The following is a 14,771-nucleotide window of genomic DNA, read 5'->3' as shown; positions in this document are numbered from 1 at the left end:
TGATTTTTTGGGGAACAGAATTAGTTTGAAATAATTTTAAGAATATTTAACCAAAGAAGCAGATCAGGCCCTCTTGGCTGGGGGCCCATAGACCCTCACCTAGTCCACCTAGTACATAAGCCGGTCCTGTTCCTGTCCCGTTAAGTCCTGAGTCAACAAACAGGGACTGCAATGCTATGCCGATGTTGGTTCGCAAAATATGCCCGTATATGAGGCGTTCTCCTCCGATTCAGCCACATTTTTTTTTTACCACCTCAGATCTGTTCCACAATTGGTTGTATCGTAGTACTACTCAAAGGTACTCACCTCGCATTATTTCAGATTTTTTAAATTACTCGTGTCGGAAATGTTTTTTTTTTTTTAAGCCGTATATCACGAAAAATTGAAGTCGGACAAATAAATTTGTACAAAAAAAAAAGAAGTGTTTTTCTACGAATTATTTAATGCAGTATATGTTACATTTTTGATGGTATCAAAAAGGCTTTTTTCAGCAAAAAAAATGGACATTTTTTTTCTTCTATGCGACACCTCAGATTTTGCTGTAAATTTTACAGGGTAAACGAGTGAATGAAACAATATGAAAAAATTCACCGAGAATACCTTCAAGTAGTGTTACCATATAACCTATTACGGAACAGATCAGAAGGCATAAAAAAAAATGTGTGAGTTGGTGCGGAACGCCTCATATACGACACACTCCACAGTAACATCGTTTGCATGAAATATTTTCGAATTGAATATCGTACCGACTTCTTTCGTGAATTTAATATGAATTCATGTGTCCGTATTTTTGGAAAAAAAAACGACTCGAATCAATGGCGTATTAAGACGTTCGATATTTATCCACGACATTGAAATTATAGTATAATCAAGGAAAACAGTGTGAATAAATATATCTTGCGTAGCGGCCATTAGCTCTAGCATCGGGACAAATGACGCAACGGAAAGACAATTAGATAGAATATAAGGAATATAAGGAAAAAAGAAAAACAAGCGGGTATGCGGTTCTGCTAACTTCCTGCCGTCAAGCTCGTTTCAAGCTAAAATAATAATACTACGAATGGTAACAATATATGGTCATTATCAGATTCGAACTTGGAAAGCCCAATATCAAGTTCGTGAAAGTTCGGCATATCGAAAACGCGAATTTTAAATTTTGGAAATCTCACTCTAGATTCGTGATAAGTGACCAAAAAACCTCATGGTACCAATTTTCACTCGAATCCGTTCATTAATTCTCAAGACAGCATGTGTTGTTATTTAAGTTTTTATAATCTCGTCGTTCAAATAATTCAAAAAGCACCAAACCGATCAGAACCAAAATCTCGTCGATTCCAGGTTTCGAAAAGCCGCGTCGATGGAGATGAAAACCATAAAAATCCGTTAACATGTTTTCGAGATATCCTGGGAGAAGAAACTAAGACACGAAAAATGGTACGTTGAAAATTCTGAGAACGATCGAAGGCCGGTTCCGTTTACAAAATTTTTGGTTACAAAAGAGCGAGGGCGGTACTGACGGTTGTATTATCTAGCCCGTATCCCCCCCACCGTCCCATGGAAGAGGGGATGACTGAACTTCGAGACGAACTTGGTTCAAACCCGACCGTCTCTACGATTGCCGCAACAGTTGCCCGCAAGAATTACACCGGCGCGCACAGCTTTCGAGCGAAGTATTCCAAACAATTGTCCCAGGTTAGTGAAGACAAAGAAATCACTCGTAATAACAAACAACCAGCGATTGATTGGAATGAAAGAGAAATAAATAAATAAAATAAAAAGTGTCTCGATCGCAACGCTTGTGGATATTCGTTACTCTTCGAATATGATTGTGGGAGGGTAAAAATTCCGTCTCCGACTAGAAAATACTGGGAAAGTGCCATCGAAACGAGCCTGTGAATCGAAGACCGTGTCTGCATACTGCACGAATAACGGCACTTCGGACCGAGTTTTTTATACTCGGTATAAACAAATTTTGTAAACGGCAGTTGGCCGGCCTGCTTCGTTCGTTCCTACGGCTATACGCGAATACAAAAATGCACCTCGACTTTGTTGCCGTGGAAATTTCGTTATCCTGCACGCTTTGCGATACGGTAGAGAAATTCAATGAATGTTTCCCACGGACGGAACGGATCCCAACCGCGCTGAGGGCGTGGACTGCTGTACACGCATATCCGTATTTCCCTGTGTAATTGTTACATACATATATATATATGTATATATAACGCAAAATTTCACCCGTCAAAGCTAAAATGTTTTTTTTCTGTTTTTGTTTTACGCGCAAAGCTGCAGAGTTTGAAGCCGGCCGGCCAACCCCAATTTTTCAACAGTTGTTTATACCGAGTGTGACAAACTTGGATCAAAATAGCTGCCGTTGTCAATGCGGGACAAACACGGAGGTTGATTGGAATTATATGTATATAGATAACATATATATATGTGTCAATGTACATATTGTACGGGGCCATTGGTGGGATGCTGGACATCCAACCATTGATGGAGATAGTGAGATAAAGGCAGACACAGATAGATAGATAAGTCTTATTTATCCATAACAATACTGGACTTGCTTTGCAAAAGAAACTAGGAAAAAAGAGAGAGAGAGAGCCGCTTAAGTGCGGGTTTAAGGTAAAAACGGCTGCATCAGTCGCACTCGTTGACAGTATTCGATCATTGAACTGGTATCTAGTATTGTTCCAGTTAAAATATGGTCGTGCCGAACGTTGTTCACGCGTGCGTCTTCTTCGCTCGCGTCGCGCTTACGTAAACAGACACTGTATTATTTTTAGCATCAGGTTGCCACGCCATGAGTTTTCCACACCAGCAGTCGTTGGTTTCGCGCGATCAGCGGAGCAGTTTTGAATTACGATACACTTGTCGACCCGGGTTGATTAGGTAACTTGAGCCGAATTGTCTGGGACATTTTTCAGGACTGTCAATTGTTTCCTTAATTAATTGCTTTATAAATATAGTTTGATCGTTTATTCGACCGCTGCGGTGTCTCTAGGTTACGGAACACAAACGGTGTGCACGATCCGCAGACTGGCTGAATAACGAACGACAACAAACGCGGTATGATTCATTTTCCCAACACATACGATCGTGCTAGTTTTTCATAACATGTCAACACGGCGCCGCGACGAATAATCTTGTCAAAATTTATAATATAGCGATAATTTCATCATCCATTTAACGACTTCCGTCGGATCTTTGCACGGCACTTACAATTTATTTCTATACGTGCGTAATGCCATTCGTCAAAATTAACGAGCATGTAATATCTACACGATTGCGCTCGCGCGGAATATTCGATCACACTCGAGCGATAGACCCATCGGGACACGATGTTGGATGGCTAGTAGACGAGAATTCGGATAGGGAGAAAAATTGTTTAAGGGAGTGCCCTGGATGATTTCGACGTCTACGTATACGTCTCCAAATATCGAAGTCCATGTATCGTGAACGCGAAAAAAGGCAATACAGTCTCATTTTATACACGATTCTGAACAAAAACACTCCGATACATTTTCGTTCGAGGTTGAAATAAAGAAATGGCACGGAATCTACGAAATCGTAACGGTGAATTCGTAGAATACATTTGCAGGTATATACGTGAACGCCGTCGAAATCGACCAGGGCACCCTCGTTAACAACACGATTGCAGTCACGTATCGTATATTGAACTGATTTCGGAAATCGTTCAACAGAATGTCCGCCCGCTGATTGTGAATTATCAAGTCGACTAAACGTAATTACGTCTCGTGGGTTCTCTACGATTCACATGCAGTTTTAAACTGGCTGGTTTTTGGGTGGGGATGGACACATAGATACGTGGCTCGACGGGATCATTGACATTATATGACGGTCTTAAAGGTCTTCGGTTCGAACATCACCTATAAAGATACCGAGTACTTGGATTCGCGGCTCGCCATTCGTAAGCCAAGATTCCGAAGTTCGCGAGGGATCTGCAGGTGGTTTTTCAAATTTACCGTTTCCCAAGCTACTGACTTTTGTATCAAGATTTCAAACATAAAAAAATAAAATAACGAAACAAATGACACTTTCAAAAATCAAGATTCGAAACAAACATTCATATTTCATTGTTTTATTTTCACATTTTCGATATATAGACCCTTCCAAGTATTGACCCCCACCCCACGTGATATCAGGCTACATTCGTTTCGCGTAGGCGGTGAGGAGGGATAAGACGATGATTAGAAAACCGGAGCGGATGTCATTCATGGGACGGGGAATCGACGCGTCGACGTTGATATAGCAGGAGAAAAAATTCACGGAGAATAATGACGCGTTGAATGAGAAAGCTTAGAATTCTTTCCGAAATAAGACTCCAGATACGGGGTTATCTCGGGTTGCCAACCACTGGCGGTCCAAAATGGCCGAACGAGTCGGAGTTCGACATCGCCACGTGCACACGGCGATGCGAGATCAGAGGAATTAAAAATAAAACGAGCATTCGTGATTGGGAGAACACGTCCGCTGCGTAGAAACGTAGAACCGAACGCAGCGGTCCGAGTCGGCCTTGCAGAGCCGGAAAGATCTCGGATCCCATCTTAAGGTCGCCGCATGCGCACTCTTCTGAATTCTTTCCCGTCGCTGATGCCTCGGCACGTATGCATGTACCAAGCGGCTGAAATACGAATGAACGAAGAGAGAGAGAAGGAGGAAAAAAAACCCGGCCGGGTCTCTCTTCGAAAAACTGGTTTCTCCGGAACACTAGAAAATATTCGCCTATGTGTGGATTTCACCTCGGTGTGCAATATCTGTACGTAGGTGTGAGACGGCAAACGCCGTATGCATACGACAAAATTTCATACCCACGTGGTGTTTGTGTAGCAGCGTGCATTATACGTATACAGTCGTACTTGTAATACAACGTATCTAAAGCTAAAGTAAAAAACCGTTCCGTCGGTGACGCAAGCGGCGGGACGTACCGGCGCCATCGCGATCATAACGCAGATATTATACCTGCACTCCGTTGATCCCGCGAAATCCTTGGGCGAACAATTTGCAAGCTGATGTTAAATCGACGAATCCTTTCCACGAATACGTGCGTTTGTACTCTGTGACGTTCGACGTATGCGGAAAGATGAATTTTTGAAAAACTCGGAATGAACTTCGATCAGATTTTTATCTGAAGCTGTCTTGCGAGCAAGAAATTTTTCACTTTTTTCAAACAATTTTTAACCAGTATAATTATTGACGAGGTTAAACCACGCAACGATTATTTAAAGGTCACTCAAGTAAAGCAAGTTCTTTGTATTTTGTGTACGCAGTTTGAAAGTTCTCGGATTAAATGTTTCAGATGAAGATAAAAAAAAAAATAAAAAATTCTCACAATTAACGTTAATTCTTATCGTAATAAATTGGATTCGTCGAAAAATTCTGAATGTTATATAAATTTCGTGGCACTTTTTGCAGTCTACCCGCATTATTCTCATCCGAGTTTATTTTATTGCTTTTAAACAAATTGATCTTCGCAACATTTGAAGGTCTTCCTAAACATTTCGTGACGAACATACGAGATTTATTTTTACAAACAAACACACAAGTGTGGTACCAGCCAAGTTTAATAATGAATGCATTAAAAATTGATGTAGGAGAAGAGCGTTACGTTTGTTTAAAATAACACAATCCAATGATACAGCAGCGTGTTGTATAAGATTAAGAATTTTTTGTAATAACGCCAGAAAGCAGAACCGGTAAATTAGGGATAAATAAATGTTAGTCTTTTTTTTTTCTTCTCATTTGCGCGGACACTTATCGGCTGTGCGAAGTACACAAGTGTTGTGTATCTACAGTGATTTAAAAATGCGACCGTGTGAAAGTTTCTAGGGCACCTGTTGAAGATCGCACGCGGCTAATATATTACAGGTGTAGGTATATAATAATTCGTACGTAATTACAGGCTTCCGCTCAACGTTTACGTCCAAGAACAGTTTGGAATAAAGTCAAAGGATTTTTGTACCGTTCTTCATTATTCAGTTTGGAAATCAATATATTATTGTACTTTTCAAGAAAAAAAATGTCTATTTACCAATATATGCTGCTAGAATGAATTCCATACTTCCGCGATCGAATATAGAAAACCTTTGTTAAGAAAAGATTACAGACTGCGTTGACGATAAATGTAAACTTTATTTCAAATCAATGAAGCGATGCGATGTGTAATAATTACAAGGTCGCAGAATTTTATTTTTGTCCCAGTCCGTTGCAAGGTTTCCGACGATATTATCTTTTACAAGTAGGTTCTGCTTTTGTTCTGGTTTCGCGATTTATCCGTAGATGTTTAAGCTTATCGCATTTTTCCAAACCGTGAGTCTGCATCGCCGTGGGAACCCATTAATCATAATCGCTGTAACGTCGAATGTGAAACAAAAGAATAAATAAAAAACCACTGCCTGCGGCGGGCTGTGTATTGCAAAATTTTAATTTCTGCATGTTTCTGCGGGAGATTAATTTTTCGTCGGCAAATCCTGCAGGTGAAATTCGCGTTCTTTTTCCTGATAACCGTACCTGATGCGTTGGTGAATTTTTTTTTTTTGTGCTGTGTATGTTATACCTTGTCGTAGGCTCTTATTAAATATGTGCACACTTGTTGCGGCCTCTGCGCGAATATTTTATTTAAGACAATTATTCAAACACAACATGTAACGTACATACGTATGTACATGCATACACAGCATTGCGGTGTTCGCAAAACAAATCACCGCGAAGTTTTATCTTCGGAAAAGATAAATCGGATGCATCAACAAATATAACAGAGATTAGAGTTCTTGGAGAGCGGTTAATATTTTTTTTTTTTTTGCACCGCATATCTGTTTACAGTATTTGCGCAATATTTCCGCAATGCCGCAAAAGCTGCAGTTTTAATTATGATATTTTCAATATCTTTTCAATCTTGTAACGCAATTACGCCCGGAAACCGAATGGAAATTACCAATGAGAAATATGAAAAAATGCAGAGAAGGGTAGGAGAATAATGTAGCTCTTTTATTCGACGAGAGAAATATAATAAATAACTAAGTCAGTGACGATCGAGTAACCGAGGCTTTCAAATATACTTTATACGACAGTTGCATTGCACGCTACCAAACTGGGCAACTTTCATGCTTCTCTATATTGCGATGCATATTTTCATCATTTGCGTTCCATGCCCATTATACGTACCAACAAGCACACCGATTATGCGTACGAATTTTATTTCCGACGCGACCATAATGGTACATAACGTTTTTGACCTAAAAAGCGGGCCGAAAGTAGCATATTACTCCCTCTTAACGCATAGATCTGCGGGAAATATGAGATCGTTATGATATGAGATAAACAAAGTTGAAGTTTATTAGATTCCTTGAAATTTGATTCAACAATCCCCCCACCCCCGGCCCTTATAAACCTCAGGGCATACAGCTGTGGATCCGCTCCCATGCACTAATTGTAAGGCATTTTTGAGAGTGAATTGTTGTTTATTATTAATCTACGTTTCGAATTTTGAAACCAACATTGCGAAAGATACATCGACTCCTTCTTTTCAAGTCAATAATACGGCCAGAGTTGAGTTGGAAATAATTTAACGCTATATGTAACACAGGAATGAAAGTCGACTTTATTCCCTTGTTACATAATGTACTATTAAGCCGCGCAAGATTTTGTTGTGGAAATATTTTGATTATAAGAAGTTTTTCGAAACGCAATGATACCGAACTTCACAATTTTTCGAAATGCAGATTATCTTTTGTCATATTTTTATAACTCGATATTTACTTTATCGTTTATTTTACTTCTATTGACGTCTAGATGGCATATGTTATGTAACGAAATTAATATAAAATAAGGTGACAAATACACAGTACATATAAAAATAATTTGGTCTTGTCGAATCTATTTAAAACAGCGTAATTCTTGTTATATTCATCAGTATTACGTAAAGCGGTCGTTTAAATCCTGCGTAAATACCAAACTTGTATAATTTTTCCGATAATCTAAACTGTTTCAACCTTTAACCTCTCCGTCTTGTCGAGCGTAAAGGCCAAATTTTTTTACTGATATAAAGTTCACGCGGTTTACTTGAACTTGATAAACGTACAGTTTAGCATTTTCACGAAACAAATACTTTTCAACTAATAATCGAACCGTTGAAACTCCCTCACAAAATTCGCTCAATCTCTCGAGTGCAGTCTGGACGGTTCAATCGATTTGGAAAGGGGCGTAACATAATCATATGACCGATCCCAGTTAGACACACCTCTGTAGTATCACATACTTGATACACTAAGGTCGTTTGTACTTCAGCGACAAAAATCGTTATGAAAAATGAGCTATTAAATACATTCGCTAGAATTTTTCTTTTAAACTTCGTAAAAGGTTACTTTTCGAAACTGTATGGGTTATATAACAAAATATCAAAATACCAGTCGGTGCAACAGAACCGATTTTTTTTAGATTTAGGCAGTTTAATTAAACTAACGAAGAAATGATTCGGGGTCACTTGTATTCCAGGGTGTCAAACCAAGGTTAATTATCGAGTCGTAAAACCACGCCCGAGTGTAATGTTCATCCGTTTAGTATACCGCATACCATCACGTGGCTTCGCACACTCATATACCACATTCATTACACAAATGTGTATTTAACGAAGGAGAAGAGACATTATCGAGTAGCAAAGTTCAATCTCGTACGTTATTATCGTCATCGAGTCATTCCAGATTTATTACTTTATTCAAATGTACGTTCTACACGTTCGTGCCATAGTGTGATAAGTTGATAACACGAGCAATCCATGCGTGTAGCGTGCTGGGTAAATCGATCACCAGGCAATGTACAAATACGTAACGCATACGTGTGTATATTACGTATAGTATAACGATAACGACTGTTCACTATGGAAATGGATTCGGTGTTGGCAACGCGATTATATATTTCTTTTTCACTTCGGTGTAACCGAGATGTGAATAATCGTGACCGCAATGATGCAAGTTTCGATAGCAAAGCCGTGTTGTAGGACGTGACATTTTCATCTACGCTTAACTTTTGTTCTTTTTCTAACTATCTGTTAATTTTTTTCATTTCTCTTTGAAGCGTCTTTGAAATATTATCCAGCATGTCTGCAGAGATGTTGGGACATTGTCGTTTATACACAGAAAGAAAAAGCCTCTTGGTGTCTTATGCCGTAGAATCGAGACTGCGGGTTTGCTCGCGGCTTACCTTATCGCTTTCGAAAAAATACGTATACATTATCGAGCGAAGTATCGGGAAACCTGTAATTCAAAGCTTCGTGTGGGTCATGATGCCGAGTACACACGTATAGACACAATACCGGATTTTGTGGAACTTGCAAGCGCATTTCCTGCCCGAATGTTCACTTGCGGGTATTATTTCTCGAAAAGATTTATCCTTGCGCATGTTTACTGCATATAGGTGTTGAAAATTCACCAACATGACAGGTATGCCTGCGCGTAGGTAGCATCATATCTTGAACCGGTATTTTTGTTGGAAGGTATGTGTTTGAAAAGTTCGACAAGCCTGTCGTGTATAGACCGACTAACTGAAACTTAATCGCATCGTCGTGATGCTTAATTGAACATCCATTTGGAAGAATTGTATCATACACGGCCTCGTCCATTCTCGTAAACACATTAATGGACTTTTGGTATTTGACGTCTGTAGATATTCAATACAAAACTTGTTCCACGAATAGATTGTGTACCTGACGATATCATATCTAGTCCGGAATCGTTTGCTCATCATTTATCAGAAGAAATTACGCGGTAATCTGTTGGAGTGTCAGATTACAGTGTATATCTCATTCAATGTGTCTCGTTTTGAATTTTCACGACAATGTTTATTTTGCTAATCGTCTCTCGATGGTATAAATCAAGGGGTGTTTCAGACGAGGGATCACGGCGTTGACGTTGGTAATTACGAGAAATCTTTTAGCAATCTTAAGAAGTCATATGAAATCTTAAAACATTGTGAGAAATCACCTCATCAAATTCAAATTATTTGTCAAGTAATCTTTTGTAATAAATATAAAATGTAAGTAATCATAAATATGTAACCATGGTGTTAATTTTTGCTTCAATGCAACACCCCTTGGTCTAAATAGTTGATAAATATACTTATTCTATTCCCGGGGTGCTGGTTATCATGACGGGATCATCTCTAATATTTTTATGACAGCACGAGACTCTGCACGCGAAATATATTATTTACTAGCCCACTAACCACGCCGCGTGAATGGAATAAAAAATAAAGCATCGATCCGTTGTAAATTTCACAACTAGAATAGCAGGCGTGCAGTTCGCAGTACGCAGAAAAACAAAATGACTTCATTTTTTACACCTACATTTGACCAAACTTAACGACTCGTGAATAGAAACTTTAATTTCAATCGGATTTTATCGAAAACAGAACGCAACTTGTCATTGTATAATGCATTTAGGCACAACTACAAATCTACCAAGCATCTTTATTTGATCCGTGATCTGTAAAAGGTTATTCCTTCCAATACTTCAAATCAAGTAGCGAATTCTAATTATTAATCTACCGAATCGTATTAAGTTTCAAACAGTTCTGACGCGAGTTATACCGGCGAACGACGTTTGAATGGAATCGTATAAAGCATATTCAATTTCGACAAACCAAAGGAAGGTTGTCCTAACGGAGAATCACTGCGGTATTAATCTTTTTTTTCTACATTAACTCCTGCCCGAATTGGAAAGGCAATGTCGTAAAACCGCAAATGTCTGTCGATTTGTTTTAGACAATTCACAATTAGTTTCAGAGAATTAAAGGAGGAAAAAACCACTAAGAGGCGAAGAAAGCAGGGGAATAAAAAGGAAAACTGGTTGTTCCTGTTTAGCATATTACGTCGCTTTTGCATCTCAAAAGTTTAAGAACTAAAATTTTTACGTAGTATGTATGTCAAGTCGTTGCACAGGTAAATAAGGTATTACATGTGCTTATTAGCAGTCTAGTTTCAACTGTTTCCAATACTGTAATAATCGAGTTTCGATTAAAGACTTGTTCGTTAACCACTCCCATTGTCAGAAATCCAGGAAATTATACATTTCAATGATTGTCGTTGTTACACGCTACTTCTGTTAAACATCGTACCCAGATGTGCCGGTCAGAATGGAAATGAAATCTACCGCATAACGGAAGTGGAACGCTTTCGAACCACTTATAGCTAATTATTATCGTATATGTAAAAAAAGGTTGAAGTCCACGTTTCTGTGATAATAAGAATAACTTTTATTTTATGAGTTGAAATTATCTCAGCATTTCAATTTTCCATGCATTAGATATTTGCCAAAAAATTCAAATTGCCATCTGACGATAAGACCAATTCGAACTCTGTAAAAAATTCCTGTATGGAACTTCTTACACTGTATCAGAAGTTTTATGCGGATACGAAACAGTGGATTGACCATACGGTCACCGTTTATTCAATTTACAAATACAACAAATTTACTACACAATTTAGTAAATGCAAATTACTTTTTTGTGATCTTTTTATAAATTTTAGTAAAATGAAACAGTTATATCGTAAATTTAGCGTAAGTACGTAGTAATTTACATCGCCACACCGAATTTTTAAATTTACCATCTGATTTCGTAATTTGACAACTGTTTTTTACAATAAATGTGTAGTAAATTCACAGTCACTTTTAACAGTGCAGTCATATTGTTGCCGTTCTCATATTCTTTATATATTTTAGTTCTAAATACATCTTGAATAGCTGCCGTGTCGGTTTCGGATCTACCACGTGATCTAAAACGGAGCCCCTCGGTATTTTAGCTTGCTGTTTCGAAGTAGAAACTTAAAAATAACACTCGAATAAAGCGTAGCGTTATACACAATATTGTACATTAAGGTTTGAAACTACAGAAAAACTTCTCTCTTTTCGGTATGCGTATATATAAATTCAGCGACCACCGTACAACCGGACTTTGTCTCTGAAAAATTCTTATACGGTCATTTGATAATTCACCAGACTGGCGAAGTATACGAAGCTGCAGGGTCAATCACGATAAGCTATATAGAGCCAACTGCCACGCCCTGTAACGAAAACTGTGAGGTCGTTGCGAGAACATCGTGACACAATTACGCCACCCGGGACATATAAAAAGGAGAGAAAATGCCCGCTGGCACGAAGGCTTCTCCCTGTAATTGATTCGGTGGGTCAGAATTACGGCGCCACGGGTGACCTTTCAACCCTGAGCTAGATAATTTTAGCCATGGTTTAATTCGAATGAAGATATGGAGAATAACAAGTCAAAAAATTGACGAAAATAATTATACGCAACGTACGTTAGGTAGCTAGTGTTATAGAATTCATTCGAGCTAATTAATTGTATAATTTTATTGCGAAACTTCATGCGGAGTGTGAGAATAACTTGAACATGTAATTTCTACGAAATATTATATCTGCGTCAAATGAATTTCTAGCTGGGGCTTCTGTTCCACCGTGGTCATTGTGTTGACCTAAAGTCCCACTCGATAAATGCGTGATAACGCCTATAATGAAGGCGATTTATGAATTCTTAATACCGTGTGTTCAATTTTTCTTACAGCCAATTTTCCCCTCAACAATGGACAAAAATCAGATGCCTCCACCCGGTTTCATGCCACCACCCGCTTACGGACCTCCACCGCAGGCTCAACCCTGTAAGTAATTATACATTGTAACTAATTGCTCGTTGCTTTTCGTTTCTGAAATAAAAACGCACACCGTTTTAAATGCGGTGTTAAATGTAACACCGAAAATATTCTATAGAAGTCCACACCATTTTGATGTTGATTTAAAATCACTTTTTACACCGATGATGTTTAACTTTACACTAATCGTTGCGGACATTTATCGATACCGTGAATCTTCTGACGGTGAAGTTCAAACGATTAAATGAACGCTTTTTCAAATTTCAGCCGTGATGATCGTCCAGGCACCGGCTTTGGGGCCCGAATCTGTATCGATGACATGCCCGCACTGTCGTGCCAACATTTCGACCCGCGTTGAACAGTCTTCATCGACAAAAACCCACATTATCGCTCTACTTCTCTGCATATTCGGGTGAGATTTTCAATTATTTATTTTTTCCTATCATGTTTCAGGTGAAACCTCTATTGACGCTGCGTTATATTACAAATTTTATATTTGGCATTGGAAATTTGACAGGAATAACCGTTTGAAAAATTTTGCATTTAATTTCAGCTGTTGGCCGTGTGCTCCTTGCCCATACTGCATCGATAGCTGCTTGTCCAAGAAGCATTACTGCCCAGGCTGCAACGCGTACATTGGAGAATACAGCAATTAATCGCATCAAAATCAAATTACTTTTCTATATCAAAAGTATCGCAGTGAATAGTTCTGCTGAGTCAACAAAAAAAGCAAAAAAACAACAACAAATAAAATCAGTTCAAAAATAGTTAAATTACCCATAGATCAATATTATATACGCCGTGTATATTTATATACGCATACAAAGCTGGTATAATTAATACACGAGCCAACACGCACACGCACATACTTGCATCTACAAATTGGAAATTGTATCTGTATATCATTAAGGCCAACATAAAATCTTACAGAAAACCGGAATAATAATAAATAAATGTTGCAAGTCAATTTTTGATATTAAGAGAAAATATCAATATACTTATATTATATTTAATCATATATAGACGTAGTCAGTTTTCGGTAAAACTTGACGAGACATTGCAGATTGCCAATAGATAAAATGAAAGTAATTGTCTCGCATTTAACAACTTCGATCGCTTGGTCTGTTCCATTTTTTAAAAACTTTACAAAGTCATTATTCACATAACTATTTTGAAAAATTTCTTTATTTCCTACATAAAGACTAATGTGACGAGCTTTTTATTAAAAAAAAATATCACAACGGCCTAGTTGTTGAGGGATTGTTCTTTTTACGTTTATCATTAAAGCTACACTTGGTATAAAAAAAACAGCGCAAATGGTCTTAAAATTTTATTTTCTTAACTATTGTTATTTTGTAACACCGTATATAAAAAAAAGTAAATCTCAGGCAAACACTCTGACCAACAAAAGCATTTGCTTACTGTGATCGTCTACTTTTAGTTTTTAGAATTTTTATACAATACGTAAGATATAATTGTTAAACATAAACAAGATTGAAACAAAATATTTTTATTCATCGTCCAATAATGAACAATCAACAAATGAATTATGAAAGCACATTTAGGTATAATAAAACATCTACAATCGCGTCGTCGGTGCAATTTTCTATTACGGTATACTTAGAAGCAAAGCATTTAATATTCGACTTACTGGCTAGGAGGCAAGTTTTGAGGTTGCTATATTATGCAGCGAAACGTGGAGATGAAATAGCCAAGTAATAACATTCGTTAATTGTTCAAATAAAAACAAAAACTGATAAAATCTGATCAGTTTCACCAATTGTAGGTCGAGCAAGGGCACCTTTATTAACTAACTGACCACATTCAACGAAGAAGTATTAAACTGACGAATTTATCGGTTATGTGACCTTGAAAACGAAAATATTTTCAATGTGGGGTGGTTACAAGATGTACGGTAATCGTGAATCCACTTATTCTTTTCCAATCGAATCAGATTGATGTACTTACTTCACGTGAATAAATGTCCTCTGCATTCTTAGAAAGTACTTTTCCTATTGTATATCCGTATCTCATACATACGATGGAATATATACAATATAAGTATATTTTATTATGCTATTCAAGTATACATATA

General features: G+C 37.8%; 1 protein-coding gene across 2 annotated transcripts; it reads left to right on the top strand.

Moving 5' to 3' along the window:
- The first annotated feature begins 1,547 nt into the window (after positions 1 to 1,547).
- Positions 1,548 to 14,675, top strand: LOC107216594 (lipopolysaccharide-induced tumor necrosis factor-alpha factor homolog). 2 transcript variants are annotated; one of them, XM_046730497.1, is made up of 5 exons: positions 1,633 to 1,692; positions 2,284 to 2,396; positions 12,592 to 12,685; positions 12,944 to 13,088; positions 13,230 to 14,675. In XM_046730497.1, the coding sequence occupies exons 3-5, from the start codon at positions 12,610 to 12,612 to the stop codon at positions 13,330 to 13,332; spliced, it is 324 nt and encodes a 107-aa protein (XP_046586453.1). In that variant the 5' UTR covers positions 1,633 to 1,692; positions 2,284 to 2,396; positions 12,592 to 12,609; the 3' UTR covers positions 13,333 to 14,675. The 2 variants fall into 2 exon arrangements, with proteins under 2 accessions (XP_015509319.2, XP_046586453.1); XM_015653833.2 differs by lacking the exon at positions 2,284 to 2,396 and having other exon boundaries at positions 1,548 to 1,692.
- The last annotated feature ends 96 nt before the right edge of the window (positions 14,676 to 14,771 follow it).

Source organism: Neodiprion lecontei, chromosome 2 (genome assembly GCF_021901455.1).
Source record: "Neodiprion lecontei isolate iyNeoLeco1 chromosome 2, iyNeoLeco1.1, whole genome shotgun sequence".
Taxonomy (NCBI): domain Eukaryota; kingdom Metazoa; phylum Arthropoda; class Insecta; order Hymenoptera; family Diprionidae; genus Neodiprion; species Neodiprion lecontei.
Note: the sequence above shows the minus strand (reverse complement) of the source record. Positions and strands in the feature narration are given on the sequence as shown.